The sequence below is a fragment of the Carassius auratus genome, chromosome 42 (assembly GCF_003368295.1).
Source record: "Carassius auratus strain Wakin chromosome 42, ASM336829v1, whole genome shotgun sequence".
NCBI classification, from domain to species: Eukaryota; Metazoa; Chordata; class Actinopteri; order Cypriniformes; family Cyprinidae; genus Carassius; species Carassius auratus.
In genome coordinates, this window is record NC_039284.1 from 8322822 (window position 1) to 8348037 (window position 25216).

Sequence of the window (25216 nt, forward strand, 5' to 3'; positions counted from 1 at the left end):
TGGAACCTGACTGCAAAGACAAGGAACAGAGGAGAGTTAGCCATCGGAGTATTAATAGGTCCTTTTTCAGAGATGGGCTCACAATCAGCACTCAAGTGTTCACGGCAAAGTCAATGACTCCAGTGCTTCCCGCCAAGGTTCCTTCATATCTAAATGATTTAGCACTGTTTATTGTAGCGAGGGTATACTGGCGCCAAGCAGCTGTGATTCCTAAAGGAAAATTTTTATTTTTACTCTCTCTCTCATCCTAATACAATAAAAATGGACAAAAAAGGATGGACAGTCTTGTATCCCATTTAATCCTATTCACGTCATATTTTAATCATGCATTCATTTTTTTTATCTGCACGTTAAACTTTATCCGACCCTCCTCTCTTTTTAGAATACAGTCCTTTCTATGAATTCTGTCCCTTGTTGTTCCAAGAAGTGAGTTGCATGAGTACTGTTTAAAACATCCCAAGCCTTGTTCCCAATCACGCCAACACTGTCAGTCCCCTTAACAGAACTATCTGTAATGAAGAAAAAAGCAAAAACATCAGGATATGGTTACCCTGAACAGGGTTGTAGCTCATGGTTTTCATTTGGAGGTTCAGATGAACCCTGACTGGGTAGTGCTGTTCTCATCTTACAATCCAGATCTTGTCCTACCTCAGTACCACCCCTCAGCCCTCGGCCAGAAATTGTATATTTTGGGAGAAATTCATTTGAAGGCCAGTCGGGCATTTATTAATTTATTTATTCCAAATGAAAATATGAAGCTTGGATTGTACACATTGAAGCACATTGTTCTGTGGCACTCAGGTTGGCTCAGGTTAATTGATGATAAATTCATAAATGTTATCGATGAATATGGACTGTTTATTCTATTAAAATTATTAACACACTTAAATAAGGATATTTTTTTTTTAATCTATTTATGTAATAACTATACATACTGTATGGAGCTGATTATGTGATGCATAACATTAATGTATAAAAAATATATTGTATTATTTATTAAAATTGTTTTAGAATTGTTTGTAAATGTACAATTTTAGAGCAAAGATGTAGGTAGAGAGATGTCATTCTGTTGATCCCTTCATGATTCAGTGTGTAACTTAATGTTGAATTGGTTATATTTTTATTCAGTTCACAGCCCTATCTTTAACATTACGTAAATAACAAGAAATCAAACTGAGGAAGAAAAAAAGAGAAGGAGTCTTGAGAGAGTTTTGTATAGCTTACATGCATGTGTGCAATCTAATGATTAACAGCTTGAGTGTCCCGAGCTGTCATGCTGAGGAACGGCCGTTCTGATAACTGTTCTTGCGGTACGATATTCCCTAAACATCTGATTAAAAATGACATGAATCAGTAGTGCTAAGAAGCACTTCAGCGCCCGGCTAGCTGGATTAGGCTCAACATGTGGTGCTGTTATACTTGGCCCAAAGCACTACAAGTGAGCAATGTACTAAATTGATTTCAACATAAATAGAGATTTATGAGACAAGGCGTTAAAACATTTAAAAGAACATCTCTCAAGTGTCCTTCGTGGTAATAAATACAGGGAAATTAAATCCTAATGGCTCAGAGTACTTCAGCAAAGAGTGAAGATGCCTCTTGAAAGTGTTTAAGTCAATTCTGCTTCTGTTCATTTTTAAAACAATCGGTGAGTTTTATTGTAGCAAAAAGGGAAATATTTTTTGCAACTTGTGTTGTCAATATTGGCCACTAGGGGCAATCACATAAGGATGCCATAAAGGTACATGACTGTCCCTACAAGATGTCTGCTGATATCTCTAACAGAAAGGCTGGAATTGGGACATTGAGAATGTCTTTGACAGTTGCCATGACTCATGCTATTCCTCTCATAATAGGAAAATGGCTTTCCATGTGGTTTCCAAAATGGTTTTGCCAAGTGAAGGTGGTGCCACCTTGTACGTTAATATAGATGGATGATTCATGTAAAAACTATTTTTTTCCATTAGCTGCTTGACAGAATTTTCAGATTTTCAGTGTTCTCACTATTTATATGGTAAGAGGCTCATGTTCTGAAAAAGTTTTGAATCCCCGGTAAAGTAGAAACAACCAGTCACGTATGAAAACAGATGCATACATGAAATAAAGAGATCATCAAACATTAAACAGCAAATAAGCCAAAACTGCCGAATATTACAGAATGAAATGTCAACCCAGGAAGTGGTATAAGCCTAAGCCTATATATGTTGCTTTTTAAAGAAACTTGTCCATATCCAAGTGTTGATATGAAAATGAATCCATGATGCTAGTTCATACAGGACACTGCCTGTGTGAGATATGTCTGTGTATTGAGTGTGTTTCTCGTGGTTTTAGAGAAAGTTCCCTCTTGTGATCAGGAGAGGCAGGCCGCTCAAGATGAGGCTCAGCAGAACCCACGGGAAGCCGTCTTCATCCCTGACTGTGGCCTGCAGGGCCTCTACAAGCCGGTCCAGTGCCACCAGTCCACTGGTTACTGCTGGTGTGTGCTGGTGGACACTGGGAGACCCATACCTGGAACCTCTGCGAGGTAAAACAGAGACATTTTGTTTTTATGACAAATTTTGTAATTGTATCAATAGCATTGCCTATTATTTGCGCTGTAACCTCATTATTTATATGACATGTTTCTGGATCAGCTTGCATGCTCTAAACATCTCAAAATGCTTTAAGTATTGCAATCATCAGTAACACAGTCCAATGTGACTGATTAGTTTAGTGGTGGAACATTATGACAATTGACCTTCTCTCCAAACCGCATAGTCTTTAATTTTTCCATGACCAAAACTTCAGTGCTGGATTGTGTAGAAAGGACTCAAATTGAAAGCTTAACACATACTCATGTGCTTCTACCCATTACCAGCCATGATTTATTTTCCACTTGAAGAGATGCGTAAATTGGTCATTTTTTTGCTTTGGACATATTGAGAAAATTTAGCCAACTGGAACTCACTAAATGAAATTTGCAATTTGAATTCAGGCACTGAGCCCACGCAACCATGCTGAGACAGCTTGATCTTTTGGATAGATGTTCTGGTTGTTTCCATTAAATCCTCAATTTTTTTTTTTTTTTTGTTGTTGTTCTTGTTTGAGGCTGCAGTGTCATGCATTTTTATGTCTGTCTTGGTCAATTTTGAGTGCAATTTTCTGTAATAAAACCAGTGAACCAAATCTAATCAAACAATGGAATTAAATACTTGGAGTTTGTCATGTCTTCATTTGTTTGGATAGCTGTTTAGACCAAGACAGGACTTGTATGGCTATATTCTCTTTTTCTAAAGGGCTTTTTTACAGTGAAAGCCAAACTCTGCAATCTCTACGAAGAAAATGTGCAGGATGCTTGTCCATGAAGATTTTGTTTCCAAGTCAACTTATTTGGTGTCCAAGAAGTTGATATAATGGGGTCATCAGTGTGTTCTGAGTGGTTTTAAGCATGTTTCTAAGCATTTGTAATGTTGTTAAGCAAACAAAGGCAGACAGAGAGCTCAGGGATGGCCTCCTTGATTATGAGGTTTAGAGTTTGGGAACAGTCTGCACCTCCTCGGGAGGTTCTGTAGCAGTCCATGCCGCCTCAAGGCAACTGTGTACAGCCCAGACACTCAGAATGGTGACCAACATCACTGGAAGGGAATCAGCTGCTGGAGCTTGTGGAGCATAGCAAAGGCAGCCAGAGATGTGGACCTATGTGCAGAAATTGAATAAAGTTAAAGAACACAGGAACAAAAGCATGCAAAAAAAAAAAACAGCCATTATGTAGCGCTCCCCTCAAACTGGATGTTATTAAGGGCAGGGCTTTTGGGTTCTTTTAAAGGTATTTATCACATGTGTTTTAACCCTGATTAACTCAGTTTTAAATGTTATCTTGGATCTCTCTTTTACAGTACACACCAGAAAGGTTTTTATAACTAACTTATGAATTCACAGTTCTTAAGTTATAGTTTTAATGAAGATTTTTACCCCTGTGTCTGTATATGTCTCTACTCAAACAAAATGATTACCTATTTCAGTAATAAAGTAACACAACACAAGATTTTAGAAAAATATATCTCAATTATTTACTCAAAGAAATTATTATCTCCAATGAAATATGAAAATGAAATAAGAATATGATTGTTATTTTTTAAACCTTCAACATAAAATGTCTCTCTTTTTTAAAAGAAAATACTGTCAAAACTGTATATATAAATGTACAGACAACAATTTAAACCCTATTAATCTTCAATTGGCTTAATTCAGAAAACTTTGATGAATAACTTCAAAATCACTTAAACCAACATAATTTGTGGGCCCACACACACACCTTAATACAATCTAAAGCCGGCAAACGAAATTCTTATAAAACAAAATACCGTAGCAGGCCTGATGCGAGGCTTGTGTTCGTTGTGGCCCAAAAGTAATGGCCGCTTCGCTCGTCAATGAGCAAACAAAAGGAAAAAATACCTGATGATAACGTTTCTGTCCAGTCCTTCTCCAACAATCAAATGAGCAGGCTCCACATCCGATCAGCCTTTCAGCACGAACTCTATTTGTTTCTCTTTTCTCCTCACAGTTTCGGTAAAACTCACGAGAGAAATCCTTGTAAATCCAAGATCAGTCTGAGTCCCTTCAGTCTTCAGGTCGAAAACAGCAGATAAACCCCTCAAACAGTTCAACTGAGCTAGTCAAACTTTGGCTAGAAAATGTCATTCACTTGTAATGAACGGACTCCAGCTTATACTTAAATTTATCTGATCGTTAATATTAGCAGTAACACAGAAATAAACAGTCACTGAACTTCGTGCAGAAATTCCTCCCGTTTTGCAATATGCAGCTTGTCACTCTCACCGGTTGTTGTGTAAACAATCATAAGACACAATCTACACACTGATTTGTGCACTACTAACTCACAAATTAAATCAGAAAATCTCCGTTCGTCTCACACACTCTTTTTTTTCTCTTTCCTCTCGCTGTCCGTGCTCTAAACCAACCCGCGAGCTCTGATTCTCCGCCCCATCGGTATTAACCACATAAATGCTGGTTTGGACAGTTTTCAGAATAACATAATCTTTTACCATGAAACAATAAACAAAATAATTTTTAAACTGCTTTTAACATTTTTATAACAACTTTTTAAATGAATGTCAACCTTTTAAATCACACTATTTATACACTCTGTTAATTAAATGTTAGGCCTACTACAATCATCACGTATCAGCTCATGCTTTTTTAACCGGGTTACACCCTCCCCCTTCTAAAAGTTTTTGATGTCCTCATCAACCAATGAATTCTACCCCCTTTTTGGTTTTTTTTAAAGGTACTAATGGGAAAGGTGTATAGCTAGTTTAAATTAACTCTTGCCAATCTTAATGATAACACCTCTATGCACAATAGTGAGAGGCTGATCTTTTGGCTTACCCGGCTCATCATAAGTTAATCTGATAACTGGTTTCACCATCCTCTTTGGACGGTTTTCAGATTTGCTAATCACTTTTGTCTTAGTGACTGTCTCTGGGTGCTTATCGTGGCAAGGGTTATCAGTCTCTGGATCACTTTCTTCCTCAGGAACTGAATCTTGTTCTCCATCCTCTTCACATATACTGTGATGTTCCTCCTCCAAACTATTTCCCTCTGACAAACTATCCTCAGCATTTTCATCTGACTGTTTAGAATAATCACTATCATCTTGGATGAAATTTGACTGTCCAGCAGCATCTCTTTCTTTTGTCAGAATTTCTTTCAGGTAAGTACTGTAGGGTTTCTCAGGTCCATAATACTCCACATCTGAAGAGGAATCTGTAAACTGCAACTCTTGAAGAGTTTCCTGTACTTCAGGTAAGACTTTCTTTGACCTCTGTTGTGTCTCAGTTCTTGTCCTTGATCTTGTTTTGACATGTGACTTGTCCTCAGTCTCCACATTTGGCATTCTGACTAACTGTCCAATTGGCAAAAGATGATCCCGATGAAGAGTTTTGACTCCTCCTCCTCCATCCTCCGGTTTCACTTTGTACACTGGAATGTTGGGCATCTTTCCCAGGACTACATAAGGGATGGGACTCCAACGACTCTCCAACTTATGTTTCCCTTTCAATCCTAAATTCCTTAGCAACACTCTGTCACCGATATCCAGTGTTTGGAATCCCACTCTTTTATCATAGGACCTCTTGTTCCTCTGATGTGTCTTGTAGGCCACCTCAGAGGCAAGCTTGTAAGCTCTTTGCAAGTCTTCTTTTAGCTTGGTTACATAGCGTGAATGGCCACCCTCAGCTTTGCCATCAGGAGAGGTTCCAAAACACAAGTCTATTGGAAGCCTTGCTTCTCTGCCAAACATTAAGAAATAGGGTGAATACCCCGTAGCATCACATTTGGTACTGTTGTACGCGTGAACCAGGTAGCCAATATGTTTGCTCCACTGCCGTTTCCTCTCACAGCCCAGAGTTCCCAGCATCGAAAGAAGAGTTCTGTTGAACCTCTCAGGCTGCGGATCTCCCTGCGGGTGATAGGGAGTGGTCCGTGATTTCCGGATCCCCATCATCTTCAAGAGCTCTTTGATTAACTGACTCTCAAAGTCTCTTCCTTGGTCTGAGTGGATTCTGGCCGGCAAACCATAATGCAGGAAGTACTTGTCCACCAGGATCTTTGCCACCGTCTGTGCTTTCTGATTTCTTGATGGGAAAGCCTGTGCATAACGGGTGAAATGATCCGTGACCACTAACACATTGCTGATACCCGCAGAATCTGGCTCCAAGGACAGAAAATCGATGCATACCAGATCCATCGGTCCATTGCTTGAAATGTGATGTAAAGGCGCTACCCTTTGACAGGGGGTTTTCCGAGTCACACATTCTCCACAGTTCTTTATGTACTGCTCAACATCGCATGTCATTTTTGGCCAAAAGAACCTGCTCCTCAACAAGTCTGCTGTTCTTTCAATACCCAGGTGTCCGAGATCATCATGGGTTGCCTTTAACACTACTTCTTTGAACTTACTTGGCAAGACAAGTTGAGTGAGTTCTTCTCCAGAGGGTCGCTTGCTTAATCGGTGGAGTAGCCCATCTTTCATCATCAGTTTGCCCATCTCTTTTTTAAAATGAGAGCGCTCTAAACAGGATCCATTCTCTTCAGGCCATTTGCCATGTTTCACAGCTTGTACGACAGATCGGATGGCTGTATCATCCTCCTGAGCTTCAATCAACTCCTGCTTTGACATCTGCCCCAATGATTTCAATTCCAGGTGAGTTGGAAATGCATAACTATCAGGCACACATTTTGGCGAAGCTCCCAACTGATCTACATACCTTGGTGGACTGCCCGCTGAACCAGGGATGCAGATTCGTTTGCAGATAGATCTCACACCAGACTGTGGTATGGTCTCCCATTCCTCTGAACTCTCATCAGGCATATTCCTTGAGAGCAGGTCAGCGTCTATGTTGTGTCTACCTGGTCGGTACTGGACATCAAAGTCATATGTGGATAAAGCAGAGAGCCATCTGTGCCCCACAGCACTGAGCTTGGCGGTCGATAACACATACGTAAGCGGGTTATTGTCCGTACGTACAGTAAATCTGACTCCATACAAATAATCGTGGAATTTATCCACAACGGCCCACTTAAGGGCCAGAAACTCCAGCTGGTGAACGGGGTAATTCCTCTCAGATGTCTTTAGCTTCCTGCTAGCGAAGGCGACTGGTCTCAGACCCTCACTGTGCTCCTGATATAGGACGGCGCCCAGCCCTCTCAAACTGGCGTCCACATGCAGGACATAGGACTTGTTGGGATCTGCAAAAGCCAACACAGGTGCATGAGTAAGGCAGTGGATAATCTTGTGAAAAGCTTCTGTGCAGGACTGGTCCCACCTCTCACCAAAGGGCTCAGACTCTTTAAGGTAAATCTTAGTGTTGTCTTTCTCAGATTTCTTGCCCCGCTGGGTTGGAGCATAGCCTTTGGTGAGCTCAGACAATGGCCTGACGATGGCTGCATAATTGGCGATGAAACGCCTGTAATATCCACAAAATCCCAAGAAGGATTGAAGAGCCTTCAGGTGCGTAGGCTGTGGCCAATTTGTAACTGCCTCTACCTTAGCTGGGTCAGGTGATACTCCATTGGCTGACACAATATGTCCAAGGTATTTTACCTTTGGGAGGCAGAATTGACATTTATCGAACGAGATTTTCAACCCAACCTCTGCCAGACGATCAAGGACTTTTAAAAGTCTTTCTTCGTGCTCTTCCAACGTTCGGCCAAATACTATCAAGTCATCGAGGTAGACAAGGACTTCAAGCAGATTCATATCACCCACAGCCTTCTCCATTAATCTTTGAAATGTGGCTGGGGCTCCAGTTATCCCCTGCGGCATCCTCTCAAATTGAAAGAACCCCAGTGGGCAGATGAATGCCGTCTTTTCCTTATCTTCCTCGGCCATGGCAATTTGGTAATAACCGCTCCGCAGATCCACTTGCTTCCGGTCATCGAATGCAACACATCATCAATACAAGGTGTTGTATACTGATCTGGGATTGTTCGGCTATTTAACAATCGGTAGTCGATACACATTCTCACCGCTCCATTCTTTTTGCGAACAATCACGATTGGGGATGCATAGGGACTACGAGACTCCTTGATTATCCCTGCACGCAACAGTTCTTGGAGATGCTTTCTCACGTCTTCCAGGTCAGCTGGAGCCAAACGACGAGAGCGCTCCCTGAACGGCCGTGGATCTGATAACCGGATTGTGTGTTCTACGCCCTTTGCCAATCCAACATCCCATTCATGTAAAGAGAACACCTGAGACCTTGTGGAAAGCTTTTGACGGAGTCTCTCCTTCCACTCCTCTGAGACAGGTGAGTCTCCGAAGTTGATCAGGTTCACATTAAACTCAGTGTCAACTGTTTTGGATGGAGAGAGAGAAGTGACTGCATCTGTCAGATACATATGTCCGATAACGGTTCCCACTGGTATGACTGTCTCTGACAAAGACTCATTCTGGACTAAGATTCTGAAATGATTGACGTTCACCTCTTCGCTGGGCACCACTGTGGGTTGAAGTAGCACACCAGCTGGGAGTGGAGCTACAGGAGACGAGTCAACCATCAGGATTTCTTTGTCAACCTGGAGCTTGTACTCGACTTTTCAGACTGCAGTACAGTCACCACCAGGGGGCAGAGTCAATGGGCCAGGGCCTTGCCAATACACACAGCCAATATCACCCTCCTCTTCCAGAGCTGTGACCGTGCCAGGCGCTGTTAGCTCGTTGTCGCTGTAACAGACTTGTATTCCCCATGTCTGGGTGATGTCAATGCCATTGTCCTTACATTGCTGTACAAGTCGTCGGATGTGACTGGCATTGGTTCCCACTATGATAGGAGTCTGGTCTGCAGTTCGGGGCTGGGGGCATATAAGAGCGAGAACTGTCACCGTCTGGTCTGCACCTGCAACCTTTGCTGGATATTCAATGTCGACCACTACATACCCACGGTATGGATAACTGATCTCAGATTCACTTAGTCCCCACAAGGCTAAACCAGACACGGGGCGTATTGGGACATCAGACAGGTAAGTTTGATACCAAGACTCAAAAATAATTGTGACCTGAGAGCCACTATCAAACAAGGCATCACAGCCATGTCCATTTACTTTCACAGGTACTACGATAGGTGGTCCAATCAAGCCTTCAGGGATGTCAGCCCGCTCTGATAAAGTAACAGCACTTTTCTTGACTCCACAATTAACTTCATTGGTGGTGGCATCCCCAGACTGCTGTCTGTCTTTTGTCACCTTCAAAGCATGAATTAGCTTTCTGATAACCTTGGCTTGATTCTCAAGGTTTCGGCACTTTGTGGCAAAATGGCCGCTCTCACCACACCTGTAGCAGAAATTCTCTTCTGGGCTTTTTGATGCTACCTTGGGGTTTTTGGGGACCTGTTTAGTAGCCTCCAAGGTTGAAACAGTAACTGCAGCATCTTGCTCAGGCATCTTGTTGCTAGTTTTCTGTTTTAATCGTTTCAATTGTTTTTTTAAGGCAGCCAGCTCGGCATCTTGCCGGTTCTCAACAACAGGTGGTGCACTAATGGATTTAAGCTCCATGTAATCATCTTTGTCATGAGTGGTTTTGGTCACTACTGCTGCCACCATTGACTTTAGCTCTTTTATTTCAGCCTTCAAGTTTTGAATCTCAGCTTGCCTGGTATCCACTTCTGTATTAGCATGCACTTGATGCACTGAGGCACTGAGCTTCTTTCTAGAAGTTTCGTACTCTTCCTCAGCACGAATCTCAGTCAACAGCTGTAAAAAATTTGGGGGTGTAGCTCTCCTTTCTCTCAACCGCAGCTGGATCAGCATCAGGTCTGAGGCAATAGCACCCCTCAGCAGTTGCTCCAATCGGGCTTGATCTTTGCTGCTACCAGGGAGGCCACCTCTTTGAATCACTTTAACTAGTGACCTCTCTAGACGTCGAAGAAAATCTGATAGTTTCTCTCCTTTTTGCTGTTGCATCAAACGGAAAGCAAAATAGAGATCATCTCCGGACTCAGCACTTCCAAAAGCACTTTCAAGGGCTTCTAAGCACTCTTTTGGGCTGGCGTCAGGATTGGTGTGCCGCACTGCTTTCACAGTTTCTAGTGCGGGCCCTTTTAAACTTCCAATAATTCTGCGTCTTTTTTCTCTATCTGAGCATTCAGTTTCCTCCACCATAAGCGATGCCTGCTCTAGCCAATTATCAAATGGTTCCTCCCCTGGCGGCGTTGGTAGGACTCCCGAAAACATGCGTAGTCGACCATAACTCCCTCCATCAGCTGGTTTGGTTGTCTTTTCCAACAAATCTCCGACAGCGCGAAGGATGGATTCAGTGGAGCTAGTGGGCGGGGTTGTACTGGGGAATAATGATTTGAGATCCTCCATGGTTTTCCCTTCTGCCTGCAACAACCCTTTTAATTTGCTATTGAACTCTTCAGCAGCTTCAGGCGACCCTCCTAAGATGATTACAGGCCATGCCTCTCCACCATCAATAGGCATCACTTCAGAAGGAACACTGTCCTCTCGCACAGTCTCTTTACTCTCACACAAAACCATTCGTCGGTTTAGTCTTGCACTGAAGTTTCTCCCACGGACACGCACCCGTCCTAAAGACTTAATAGTTTCCAGTGTTTCTTCCACTTCACTGATCTCTATATCTTCTGGGACAATGGTCATAAAGGCATGTGTCTCATCCAAACCCTCACCACGGCACCAGCGTTTTAACTCTGACACTAGTTCAGTTTTTTCCATGTTAATACTATTTGCAAATAAGCTTAGTACTTTTACCTTTTCACTATATTTGTATTTTCTTCTTTACTGAAAAATCCAAGACAATCCCAGCGGTGCCTCCATTTTATGTAGCGCTCCCCTCAAACTGGATGTTATTAAGGGCAGGGCTTTTGGGTTCTTTTAAAGGTATTTATCACATGTGTTTTAACCCTGATTAACTCAGTTTTAAATGTTATCTTGGATCTCTCTTTTACAGTACACACCAGAAAGGTTTTTATAACTAACTTATGAATTCACAGTTCTTAAGTTATAGTTTTAATGAAGATTTTTACCCCTGTGTCTGTATATGTCTCTACTCAAACAAAATGATTACCTATTTCAGTAATAAAGTAACACAACACAAGATTTTAGAAAAATATATCTCAATTATTTACTCAAAGAAATTATTATCTCCAATGAAATATGAAAATGAAATAAGAATATGATTGTTATTTTTTAAACCTTCAACATAAAATGTCTCTCTTTTTTAAAAGAAAATACTGTCAAAACTGTATATATAAATGTACAGACAACAATTTAAACCCTATTAATCTTCAATTGGCTTAATTCAGAAAACTTTGATGAATAACTTCAAAATCACTTAAACCAACATAATTTGTGGGCCCACACACACACCTTAATACAATCTAAAGCCGGCAAACGAAATTCTTATAAAACAAAATACCGTAGCAGGCCTGATGCGAGGCTTGTGTTCGTTGTGGCCCAAAAGTAATGGCCGCTTCGCTCGTCAATGAGCAAACAAAAGGAAAAAATACCTGATGATAACGTTTCTGTCCAGTCCTTCTCCAACAATCAAATGAGCAGGCTCCACATCCGATCAGCCTTTCAGCACGAACTCTATTTGTTTCTCTTTTCTCCTCACAGTTTCGGTAAAACTCACGAGAGAAATCCTTGTAAATCCAAGATCAGTCTGAGTCCCTTCCGTCTTCAGGTCGAAAACAGCAGATAAACCCCTCAAACAGTTCAACTGAGCTAGTCAAACTTTGGCTAGAAAATGTCATTCACTTGTAATGAACGGACTCCAGCTTATACTTAAATTTATCTGATCGTTAATATTAGCAGTAACACAGAAATAAACAGTCACTGAACTTCGTGCAGAAATTCCTCCCGTTTTGCAATATGCAGCTTGTCACTCTCACCGGTTGTTGTGTAAACAATCATAAGACACAATCTACACACTGATTTGTGCACTACTAACTCACAAATTAAATCAGAAAATCTCAGTTCGTCTCACACACTCTTTTTTTTCTCTTTCCTCTCGCTGTCCGTGCTCTAAACCAACCCGCGAGCTCTGACTCTCCGCCCCATCGGTATTAACCACATAAATGCTGGTTTGGACAGTTTTCAGAATAACATAATCTTTTACCATGAAACAATAAACAAAATAATTTTTAAACTGCTTTTAACATTTTTATAACAACTTTTTAAATGAATGTCAACCTTTTAAATCACACTATTTATACACTCTGTTAATTAAATGTTAGGCCTACTACAATCATCACGTATCAGCTCATGCTTTTTTAACCGGGTTACAATTACAATCAACAACTGACAAAGCACAAGAGAATCACTAAAGCTAAATACACATAAGAACAAAAGGGATCAATAAGTAACAACGGCAACAAACAAGGAAGGGGGTGTGGTCAATTAATTACTATGACAACTAGTATATACTTAACCAGTAACCAGAGAGATAAGTCTGTGTGATATTCTGGCCTCCAGATTAATAAACATTGTAACTAAGTGCCTCATGTTTGTGTTATCCATCAGGTATGAGAAACCAGAATGTGAGAGTGCGGCTCGTTCTCGAGACTCAGACATGGAAGATCCTTTTAGAGACAGAGATCTGACAGGTGAGCGAAACACTTGACGTGAGGTGCGTCCCAATTTGCACATTTGCAAATTCTAAACCAGTTGGTGGCATAAATATTGCAATAATAAGTCAACACAAGTTCATGCTGATAATTCCAACAAGAAGTGTACTTCATTACACAGATGATACACTCGTTAAACTGAAATAAAAAAAAAAGTGTGAAATGGACACAATTAACTTGTCAGCCACAGCTTTAATAACATAGCTTTAACTGTCCAATTAGTTTGTCACTCATTCCTTTGTTTATACACATATTTCTAAAATGGATTGAAAATTATTTTTTTCAATTGTACGTTAATACAGTGTATCAGTCATTTATTAGCTTTATTAACTGTAGCTTTGAGGTCATTTGTAAGCTATATGTAGTTTTCACTATTTCATATTCCTCTTCCATGGTGGACAATAGACCAAAAATACAGATTTTTGACCATTTAAATGTTCTTCCCCCTTAATCTGCCTAGCAAGTAGCAATTTGTAATTCATTTATGTGATCTATATTGCTTGTTTTATGTGCAATGACGATTGATATCGCTAATATGTTTCTCTGCATTTAAATTGGTGTTTTATTTTATATATTCATTTTCATGATTTTTTTGCTTACCTTTTTTGTGTTTGCTAATAATGTTTGACAAATGATTACAGGATCGAATACAAGAACATGCAGGACCACATGTTAGCATTTAAAGGTTGTTTTCCCTTGATATATTAGGCTTTTGCTCATTCCAGTTCATTCCTAGGTTTCTCGCTTCTTACCCTTTCATTTAGAATTTAATCGTAACTCCTTTTTAATTCCCCATCTGGTAAGTTTACAGAGTAAAATGTGGCTCCTGACTGGGCAACAGATGTGTGGTGTAGTTTATGACAGTGTGGACCACTGGGGATGGCCGCAGCAGGGGGCCGAGAGGTGCTGTCAGTGCCCAGGGGACTTCAGTGAAATTATTTTTATGTACTCTACTTGAGTGCTACCTGGCACCAAAACAAAAAATTATCCTTTCAACACCGGAAAGGAGAAAAAAAGAACTTTGGATGGAAGTACAACCATTTCTACAGGCCAAATTCCACCTCAAGACCTACCTGTAGCTTCATGCTAGTGCAAACAAACAAACTCAGGGCTAATCTACATCAGGGCTTCCAACAAGCTTGTTTTATTATGTCTAAATGTGCCGAATATTTAACACTTGGTCTGAGAAACACTGAGCCGGCACGTCATCACAATTGTCCAAACTTTACAGATACTAAGTGAAGTCACCTGATAAACCACAGGGCCCCACCTCCCATACTAACTTGAGCCAGCAAAATTGAGGAAAATCAGGGAAGTTAGTGGGACTGAGGTAGAGGGTACAGCACAAGAATTGTATTAGAAATACAACCGTATTGCATAATGTGTTTTCATTTGGACAGCTTAATACATCCCTTGCTAACTGTGAGCAGAATTGAAAACAAATTGATCTGAGTATATTTCAATGTTGAAACATGTATTTTGTGTGCTGCTGCAAGCTTAAATGGGAATGTTTGTTGTTATACCGGTCTTTCTTTAAATGTTACAGGGTGTCCAGAGGGGAAGAAAGTGGAATTCATAACCAGCCTGTTGGATGCCCTCACTACTGACATGGTGATGGCTATCAACTCACCAGCCCCCTCTGGTGGCGGGAGGTAAGAATTTAATAAAGTTATTTACAGTTTTGTCATGCAACAGAAAATAATAATAATAATAATAATAATAATAATAAAGTTATGAGAATAAATGTTTATTGTTTTGAAAAAATGTAGAGTTTTTCTCTGACCTTGATTAAAAACTTATCTGCCTGTAGCTTTCTAGTAACCCTTAGACCTTGCTTAGCTTGTTTGGGTGTGTTTGATTAGCGTTGGAACTGAACTTTGTAAAAAAAAAAAAAAAAAAAAGTCTGAAAAAAACTCTACCTACTTTTCTTCAGAGAAAAGGCATGGTTGTGATTTTTTTTTTCAGTTCTTAAAAATGAATGTGGAATTTTTATTATGACTTTTTTTTAAAGTATTCTTATTTTCACTATTACTATTACTACTATATTATAATTTTAATATAACATTAAAACACTGTCATATTTTCAAGACATGAGCCATAAACAAGTCTAGTCTTGATTGGACCAGCATTGATTGACTAGATTTTTTAATTTAGGGGCAGGAGGTAGTGCTTTCTGCTTTAACAAAATGTCCCTACACAATTCTGAGTAAGGCTTGACATTTTTATCCACAACTCCCCACATCTGTCTAATATTCTAATGCCTAGATGAAGCCAAGGACCCTTTGAGTCTGTGTCTGAACACAAAGTAATTCTATGGGATTTTATTTTTTTCTGTTTTATTCCATTTAAGTCGCAAGTATTATGTCATACAGGACAAAGACTGCTTTTAATGTTTGTTAAAATAAAAATAATATTAATAATAATAACGCTACAGTAATTTGAAACTGCCAAAGTATAATACTATCTCTGTGTCTTCTCTTTAGCCATTTGCTGTCTTCTCTCTCTCTTACAAATTAATCACACTGCAACAAAAAATCTTAAATGGAAAGTATGTTTTACATGTGTTGAAAGGATTATACAGTATACCACACCAACTATGATTGTTTCTCCTCCAGGTTTGTTGAGCCTGACCCAAGCCACACACTGGAGGAACGGGTGGTTCATTGGTACTTTGCCCAGCTGGATAATAATGGCAGTCTTGATATCAACAAGAAGGAGATGAAGCCCTTCAAGCGCTATGTAAAGAAGAAAGCCAAGCCCAAACGATGTGCCCACAAGTTCACAGACTACTGCGACCTTGACAAGGACAAGACCATCTCCCTTCAAGAACTCAAAGGATGCCTAGGAGTCAATAAAGAGGGTGTGCAGTTTTTCTGAATGCATTTATGTTATAAAAACATATGATGAATTAGATTTGGTACTCTAAAAGAACTGGATTGTTGGTGTTGTGCTTTGGTGGAACCACATTTTTTGACGTTATTACGGAAGTTACTTAATTTCCCTTCCTGTACTTCCTGTTTCGTTGAATAGACAATGAAAGTTGGTGTTCCTACAAACTTCCAAACAGTTTCCAACTTTTTTTAGGTAGAACTTCTAGTACTTTTGAAATTAACTTCTGATTGAAATCATTTAAATGTATTTTCCTATTATATAATCAAACCCCAGTAGACAGTAGATGTTATTGAAGCATCTTCTCAACATAATATTACACTATCACAACATTGCAAACACACTTTTTACAAATATGATTGTTATCCAAAACAGGAACGTTGTGTCTTTGGCGTCAAACTGACACCAGCCACACTTTATGTGTTACATGATTTATGCATATTGTAAATGCAAAATTTCTTAACAGTAAGTTTCCATAAGATTATAGAAAGTCCTGAAGTCTCATAGGGTTTTTTTCGTAAATATAGAATCCCATTTCAGACTCGGAGTTGGAAACAGTTTATTGCTACTTTGTTTCTCATAATTTCAACTTTATATCTCAAACTGTTACATAATATTTTGCAATGTAAGTTTATTATTTCAAACTGCGACTTAATTTGTCATAATTGCTACTTTACTGTATGTGAAGCCATATAACTTTATATCTCACACTGGGACTTTATATGTTGCAGTGTAACACTATATCCTGCAAATTGAACATTTATGACTTTTGTGATTTTGTCAAACAGTGTTACTTTATATCTCACAATGTGACTTTAAACATCACAATTGTAATTTCATACCTGACAGTGTACTTTATACACACTTTGTCACAATTATTATTATTATTAGTAGTAGTAGTAGTAGTAGTATTTTTATTCTGAGGCAGAAACACGCTTATTGTGCCTACTCAAACCCCAAAATACGGTGACTGTACAAAATGAGTCAAATGCTGGCACAGTGACATCTTTGTAAGAGTCAGTCGTTCCTTACTACTGGAAAAATTGTGCAAACATCAAAAGGAGAAGCTCTGGTTTGGGAAAACGTGTCAGTCAGATCCTTTACTTATTAAAATGTGTCTGTCTTTCTTGTATGTTCTTCTTTTTGCAGGTAGCACTACAAGCAGCATCAGCAGTCAGGGGACAAGGCAAGGGACAAATTTGTTCAGTAAGGCCTGACTAATTGCTTTCGCACTAACATTTGCCTCAGCAGCTGCAGAGAGCAGAAGTTCTAATCTATTAACAATAGGAATAGAGTGCAAGCAATGTTGTGAACAATATATGCCTTCCCCTTTTATGATGGAGATGGGATGAATGATGCATCTTTATGGACATCCACGTTGTGTCTGCTTTTGTGTGTGCATGTGTTCTTTGTGAACTAAATTCAATAGATGATTACTTTAATCATAGTTTTTCACTGTAGTCAGAGTGCTGTATGAGTCAGAAGTGACCTATTCTCAGAATAATCAGGGTCAAAAATATTCTGGAGAGTAATTTGGTGGAATATTCACATTCAACCCATAGGGCCTCTAGAGTGATTATCTTTCCTCATAGTCTGATTCTGGCAAGTCACATGACTTGTCTGTTGTCGGCTGCCTGGACGGCTGGCAGTCATGTTCAAGTTCAAGTTGAGCTTTATTTTAAAATTTGAATATGAATATGATATGTATACATTTTTACCTATACATAGACTGAAACAGAAAGTCATAAAGATTTTATGAATGCTTCACATAGTACTGTGCATGTGCAAAGAGAAACATCGTAAGTCAAGCAGCTGACTGGGGAACAGTGCAAGATGTAAACACATATTTCTGAGTCTTTTATGGCATTATGTACATACAACAGTGTGTGTGAAAAGTGTCTAGTGTGCATAGAGGAGAATTGCACAAAAATGATTTGTATTGCACACACAAAAAAAGAATGTTTCAGAAAGTCTTTTGTGATGTGGAAAGGTTGGGGGTGTTTGGGGGTGGAGGAGGTGAGCTGGTTCATGTTTCAGGAGGTAGGGGGTTTGTGTGGAGCTTCAGAGGAGGGTGGGGTGATTTGAGTTCAGAGCTTTCACAGTCTGGGGAAAAAGCTCTTGAGCAGTCTGGCGGATCGGGCTCTGATGCTCCTGTACTTTCTTCCTGATGGTAGGAGCTGGAAGAGACTGTGGAAGGGATGGGTGTGGTCCTTCATTATACTATTTGCTTTGCTGGAGCATCGTGTAAGGAAAACGTCCAGGATGGAGGGGAGAGGGGCACCGATGATCTTTGCAGCTGTATTCACTGTTCTCTGGATGGTCTTGTGGTCTGCTGCACTACAGTTCCTGTACCAGACAGTGATGCAGCTGGTCAGCACGCCCTCAGCGGTTCCTCTGTAGAATGTGGTGAGGATGGGTGGAGGGAGAATGATGAATATCTTACTGATAAAGTGAATATTAAAGTGGAGACCTGAAGATGTTAAGAGGCTGGTTTTGAGTTTAGGAGCTTGATGGCCTGGGGGAAGAAACTCCTCCTAAGTCTCTCTGTTCTTGCCATCAGGCTGCGGAAATGCTTACCAGATGGCAGCAAAGTGAAAAGATGGTTACTGGGGTGGATAGTCCTTGATGATTTTAACAGCTCTGCTTTTGCAGCATTTAATGTAGATGTTCTGCAGAAAGGGAGAGCAGACCCAGAGATGTGCTCAGCTAAGCGCACAACTCTCTGCAGGGCTTTACAGTCTTGACTGGAGCTGTTCCCATACCACACTGAGATACACTGAGTCAATACACTTTCTACTGCCCCTGAATAGAACGTTTTCAGGATTGCTGGTGAGACCCTGAATTTCCTCAGCTGTCGCAGATGGTACAGTCTTGCCTGGCTTTATTAACCTGTGTTTGAATGTGTGAAGTCCAAGACAGGTCCTCTGAGATGTTTACACCAAGGCACTTGAATCTGCTCACCCTCTCCACAGGGGTCCCGCTGATCATATAGAAGAGTATTGGGCTGCTGCTGTCTCTACCTAAAGTCAACAATCAGCTCTTTGTCACCCATGTTCCCCTGCGAGAGACCGGTATTGTACGCAGCAGTGCATTTGTTTACTGCTGCACGGATTGTTCTGTCCACCAATGGTTTCTGATTAGATAAGGTCATAATAGCTATTGTTTCAGTTGCTTGCTCGGCTACCATGTTTACAAAGCTTAATGCTACATCCGTGAACTCGATGACGTCAGATGAACTTGCCTGAAAAGGCCTACTTCATCAAGAGCCGCCTGTAACATGGCTTCTGAGTGGGCAGACCAACATGTCACCACCCTCTGCACTGGGGGTTCTTGAACGAGCCTTTGTTTATATTCTGATGTGAGGAAAATGGCGGCATGGTCCGATTTGCCAAAAGCCAGTAGTGAGCGAGCTTTGTAGGCATTCTTAAACTGAGTGAACCAGTGATCCAGTGTATTCGGTCCGCAGAACCTGATTTTACCAAGTGAGACATGTTCCTGGGACAACATCGTTGTTGACCCTGGAACAACATTGTGATTAACCAATCAGATTTGAAGAACCAGTTTTTAGATTTTGTGAAGTTAACGCTTAAAATCAGTGTTTGGTGCTAGTACATCAGTGTCATTCATCTATCATTTCCTCTGATTTTAGGGATTACTCATGGTTAAGGTTAGGTTTAGGTGTAGGGATATGGTTAAGAATATATTTTTGGAGTAAAATGTTGTTCCAGGGTCAACAAAATATGTTGACCTAGGAACACATCGAACTTGGCAAAATCAGGACATGCATTCGGTCCTCTGGTTGGACAGGAAACATGTTGATAAAAATTAGGCAAAACTTTGTTAAAGCTGTGTTAAAGTCCCCAGCAATTATAATAGCAGCGTCAGGATGTTTGTTAATGTTGCTGCTGAGCACACTGTGAAGCTCAGACAACGCCAAGCTGGTCTCTGCTTGTGGTGGGATGTAAACAGCAGTAACAATGATTGATGAAAACTCCAGGGGTAAATAATGGATAAAAGTTCCAGATGAGGCGAGCAGGAGTGTGACAGAGTGGAGATATTTCTGGGGTCACACCTTTTCTTGTTCATCATGAAATACACTCCTCCACCTTTGGATTTACTGGCCTCGGCTGTCCTGTCCATTCGTAAAACAGATAAGTTATCATTCGGCGTTACAGCAGCCACAGGACCGAGGGCGTGATCCATGTTTTAGACAAACAAAGGATGTTACAGTCCCTAATGTCCCATTGGAAACTTAACCTGGCTCTAAGATCATCCATCATATTCTTCAGAGACTGGACATTGGCGAGCAGAATACTCGGTAGAGGAGGACTGTGAGCTCTCTTTCTCAGTCTGATGCGAATCCAATAGCGTTTTCTGCGGTGTGTCTTGATCCGTCGCCTTTCAGTGTACTCCTGCAGGTCTGTGAGGTTGTTGTAGGTGGCTGCCTCATTAAACATGTTCCAGTCTGTGCACTGAAAGCAGTCCTGTTATGTTAAGATAGCATCATCTGACCAAACTGTGATGAGTTCTTGAACCAGTTTGGTGAGTTTCAGAAGTGGTCTGTATGCTGAAATTAGCATAACAGAGATGTAGCCGCTGCATCAGACCACTCCGCCATCTTGGATTTGCATCCACTGTCAGGAACCAATGATTTGTAGATGTATGTGTTTTTCTCTCCTTCCACTCTAGATCTGGAAATAATATTATTATTTTTTATTATACATCCTGGTGAACTGGCCAAACACATTTGACCGCTCTCTGCCTTCCGCTAGCCAAAGGTCGGAAATTAACAGTGGCTTGAGGCAAAAATGCGACCAAATTGGACAAAAATGTCCCTGCTCAATTCAACTAAATCTATTACGGCTGTCACAAATGAAGTGAAAATAAAAGGAAAAGTGGTGAATAATAGTTTCTCTGTCATCTCATTCTGTGTGCCAAATATATATTGGTTTTATACATTTATTGTATAATAAATGTAATTGCATAATTTTTTTTTATTAAAATTTTTCAAAAGCTTAAGTAATTAGGCCTATGTCACGGTTTACGCTGCCGGAGGAAACACGGAGCCGAGGATAAACGAAATAAGGCTTTTAATATATACAACTCATGGAGCACAGGGATCAACACACGTAAGTGAGTGAGTTAGTAGCAAATGAAGAGACCCGACAAAACAGAACTGAAAGGACAAGGCTTATGTACAGAGGCTAATGGGGAAACACAGGTGGATGGAATCACTAAATTAACACACATGAGGAAGAGAATAGACACACCTGGGAACTAATCAAACCAAAACACGGAAAGACAGAAACTGGGTCACGGGCAAAAACACACTAAATGAGTCCAGGTGTGACAGTACTCCCCCCTCCCGGTAGGTGCGTCCTCGCACCGTAGAAACAACCGAGGGAGGCGTGGGTGGGAACTTGGGAGGAGGTTCCGGTGGAGGACGGACTCCCAGGAGGGGGCCAGCAGACAGGGACCACGGAGGAAGGAGCCAGGGAGGAGACGACGGAGGGAGGAGCCAGGGAGGAGACAGGAGCAGGAGGAGCCAGATGGTCCACCAGAGACCAGCCAGGACGGAGATCCAAGGTGGAGTCGACGGCGGGAGGAGCCATGGTGAAGGAGGGGTCGACGACACCAGGGGGCCGACAGGCGGAGACTGCACCGGTGGGTGAGGAGCCCAAGATGGAGCAGCACAGCCGCAGAGCCAGGGGGACGTCGAGGTTCCGGAGGGCCTAGGTGGAGCAGAAGGCTCAGGCGACCAAGGCGGAGGCGGGGTCCTGGCAGACCGCTGTGGAGCCGGAGCGACCGAGGATGGAGGTGGAACCGGAGGGAAGGAGGAGCCTGACAGAGCCGGAGGGATGGAAAGACGAGGTGGAACCGGAGGAGTGGAGTCCCGAGGCGGCGGATGGTCGACGACTGACCAAGGTGGAGCCGGAGGGACGAGGGAGCCCGGTGGAGCAGGTGGGATGACAGGCCACGGTGGAGACGAGGGAGCTAAGAGCCAAGGCGGAGCCGCTGGGTCGAAGGACCGAGGAGGAGTCCAGGGCTCGGAGGCTGGAGGCGGAGACAGGGCCTTAACGCGCCAAGGCGGAGCTGGAGACTGGCAGTCCAGTGGCGAAACATCGCGCCCCGATGGCGCGGACTGAGGGTGAGCTCCAGGACTGACTGGCACCAGCAGGGATGACAAGGAACTGGCTGGTCTAGGAGGAGGAGAGAGAAGGATGGGAGGAAGGACAGGAGGATCAGGGCTGGACGGAACCAGCGAAAGTGGAGCAGAGGGACCAGCAGGTCCTGGAGGAGGTGGGAGAGGGAGGCCGGGAGGGAACACAGGAGATACAGAAGATTCAGAGCTGGGCGGAACCAGCGGAGACACAAAAGATTCAGGGCTGGGCGGAACCAGCGGAGACACAGAAGATTCAGGGCTGGGCAGAACCAGCGGAGACACAGAAGATTCAGAGCTGGGCGGAACCAGCGGAGAGACAGAAGATTCAGGGCTGGGCGGAACCAGCGGAGAGACAGAAGATTCAGAGCTGGGCGGAACCAGCGGAGACACAGAAGATTCAGAGCTGGGCGGAACCAGCGGAGACACAGAAGATTCAGGGCTGGGCGGAACCAGCGGAGAAACAGAAGATTCAGGGCTGGGCGGAACCAGCGGAGAAACAGAAGATTCAGGGCTGGATGGAACCAGCGGAAATGGAGCAGAGGAAATGACTGGAGGAGGGAGGAGTGGGAGACTGAGAGGGTATACAGGGCTGGACGGAACCAGCGGAGAAACAGGAATATTAGGGATTACCTCCATAGACCAGTCCATCAGATCCAGAACTTGCTCCATATGACCTTCAGAGACTGCATACAGCTCACCCTCAGTCGCAGGAGTGTGGGCAGGGCTTTCCTCCACGCCCTCGATCTCCACGAGGACTCCCACGATGCACGGTGTTGCCGGCTCACACACCTGGTCAGTCGCGCTCTCGAGTTCCGGCTCCCTGTCGGTGAATGGCTCGGGCTCTGCGGCTGCGGTGGGCTCTGGCTCCGTGTAGCGAGATGGTGGCTGGCTGGTCTCTGGGTCGGGAGTCCACTCCACGAATGCGGCGAAATCCTCCCGAGGACCATCTTCGGACGACAACGCTCTGCATTTGGAGTTCAGGCTGGTGTTGTAGAAGGTGCAGAGCGCGTCGTCCGGGTAGCTGGTGGCATTAGCTAATAGAAGAAACTGTCTGGTATGGTCCTCGAGAGAACGTCCTTCCTGCTTCAGCAGGAGGATGAGGAATTCGGGGCGATAGAGGGGATCCATAGAGACTACGAAAAGAAAAGACTGTGAAAAAACGAAAGCAAAACGGAGGGGAAAACACGCAGTTTTATACTTTCATTTTTTAGGTCGGGTCTTCTGTCACGGTTTACGCTGCCGGAGGAAACACGGAGCCGAGGATAAACGAAATAAGGCTTTTAATATATACAACTCATGGAGCACAGGGATCGACACACGTAAGTGAGTGAGTTAGTAGCAAATGAAGAGACCCGACAAAACAGAACTGAAAGGACAAGGCTTATGTACAGAGGCTAATGGGGAAATACAGGTGGATGGAATCACTAAATTAACACACATGAGGAAGAGAATAGACACACCTGGGAACTAATCAAACCAAAACACGGAAAGACAGAAACTGGGTCACGGGCAAAAACACACTAAATGAGTCCAGGTGTGACAGCCTACCTTTATATGTTAGAATATTTATAACTCAATATTTTAACTAATCGAAAAAGCTGAATAATAATTCAAAGTCTACTGTTTAATCTGTGAAATAATTGATGATTTGTCGATTAATAGTTCTAATTAAAATAATTTTTTGTTGCTGCCCTAAATCGAACATTGTGTTACCATAGAAATGGTATTTTAAAATCTTTTGGCAGTCTCCTCCCCCTAAGTGGGCGGTCTCACTTAGGGGTGTGATTTTACAAAATGTTTTAAGTTATTTTACAATCAAAACTTTTTTTTTATAATCTTGACAACATACATATCGTTTTAAAGGTCTAACTCTCAAGATTCCATCCCATTGGTGGTTATTTTGTTATAGAAGTAAAACAAAAAAATCCAATTTCAATGGAGTTTGGGTGTCATTTGGTGGCTGTTTGTGGTATAACACCTAATTGAAATATCACAGGAACCTCTGCATTTTAATTCAACTTAAAGTTTGGAACATAACTTATTTAAACATAAGGCTGTACATATATACAGTGCCTTTTTTTACAGTAAATTTAAACTTATATAACGTTTTGATACTTTCATATTTGAAAAGATTTCACTTCTACAACAAAATGCTGGTTTGTCCTCTTTAAAAAAAAGAGTCAAACAACAATTCTGTATTATAAAGTGTTCATCAATTATAACTATTTAAGTTTTTTTTATAAATGTTTTCATAGCTCTCAAATTTAAGGTAATGTATAATAGCTATATAGTCAAAAGTAAAATGTAAAGTAAAACTTTCAGTCATAAAAAGTTGCGATTAATTCTGTATTCATTTATTTCTTTTTTAATAGATTGGCAGCACTAATATAAATATACTATAATATGTCTAAACAAATGTCCTTTTTGCCCCCAGAGTGGTGTAGTTAGGTCATGTTAAATAGCCAAAACTTGACCCTTGAGTTGGAAGCAACTTCTACCCTCAGATAAATGGGCCAGATGCCAAGGCAACCCACAGTCCACCTGATCCTCTGCTGATTGAGTTCAAATAACATTACATCCCATCATTAGCCGCACCAAGTTCTGCCACTTCATCACTGGCCAAAAGACTAGCTACTTATGTTACTTATTACAAGAAGACATCCCCTTCTAACAGCTTTTGTTGGACAAATGTAGCAGGTTTGGAGTTACTTGCTTCTCCTCGAACACATCATTTGTTCTGCTTCAAAGATAAGTAATGAAGTAAAAATAAAGTGCATTAGTAGGTCTGTAAAATGTTTCCAACCTCATTAATCTCGTAGGGAGAAGAAAGTTTCCAAAATAATCACCAAGAGTCATGTCCCCAAGGTCTTTTTTTTCTTTCTATTTTTTGTATAAAAATTTTTTTAGTGCTGTCATGACTTTGCTGTATATTAGCAGGTTATGAGAAGGAAAGTATGGTTTTAATATTAATGCTGATGTGTTTCTCCATATCGGCCTCCTCTGGTTTGTGGTTCTCTAA

General features: G+C 41.6%; 1 protein-coding gene across 8 annotated transcripts in view; it reads left to right on the forward strand.

Annotated features, from left to right (window-relative positions):
- LOC113060538 (SPARC-related modular calcium-binding protein 1-like) overlaps positions 1-25216 on the forward strand; it is an 85915-nt gene that overhangs the window by 50511 nt on the left and 10188 nt on the right. For 7 of the 8 annotated variants that reach the window (XM_026229525.1, XM_026229526.1, XM_026229528.1 and 4 more), the window contains 5 exons: positions 2332-2524; positions 13042-13124; positions 14692-14797; positions 15761-16005; positions 17184-17220. In XM_026229525.1, the coding sequence (XP_026085310.1) occupies positions 2332-2524; positions 13042-13124; positions 14692-14797; positions 15761-16005; positions 17184-17220 (664 nt within the window). Of the gene's footprint in view, positions 1-2331; positions 2525-13041; positions 13125-14691; positions 14798-15760; positions 16006-17183; positions 17241-25216 lie in introns of all 8 variants that reach the window. The other variant, XM_026229527.1, reaches the window with a different exon arrangement.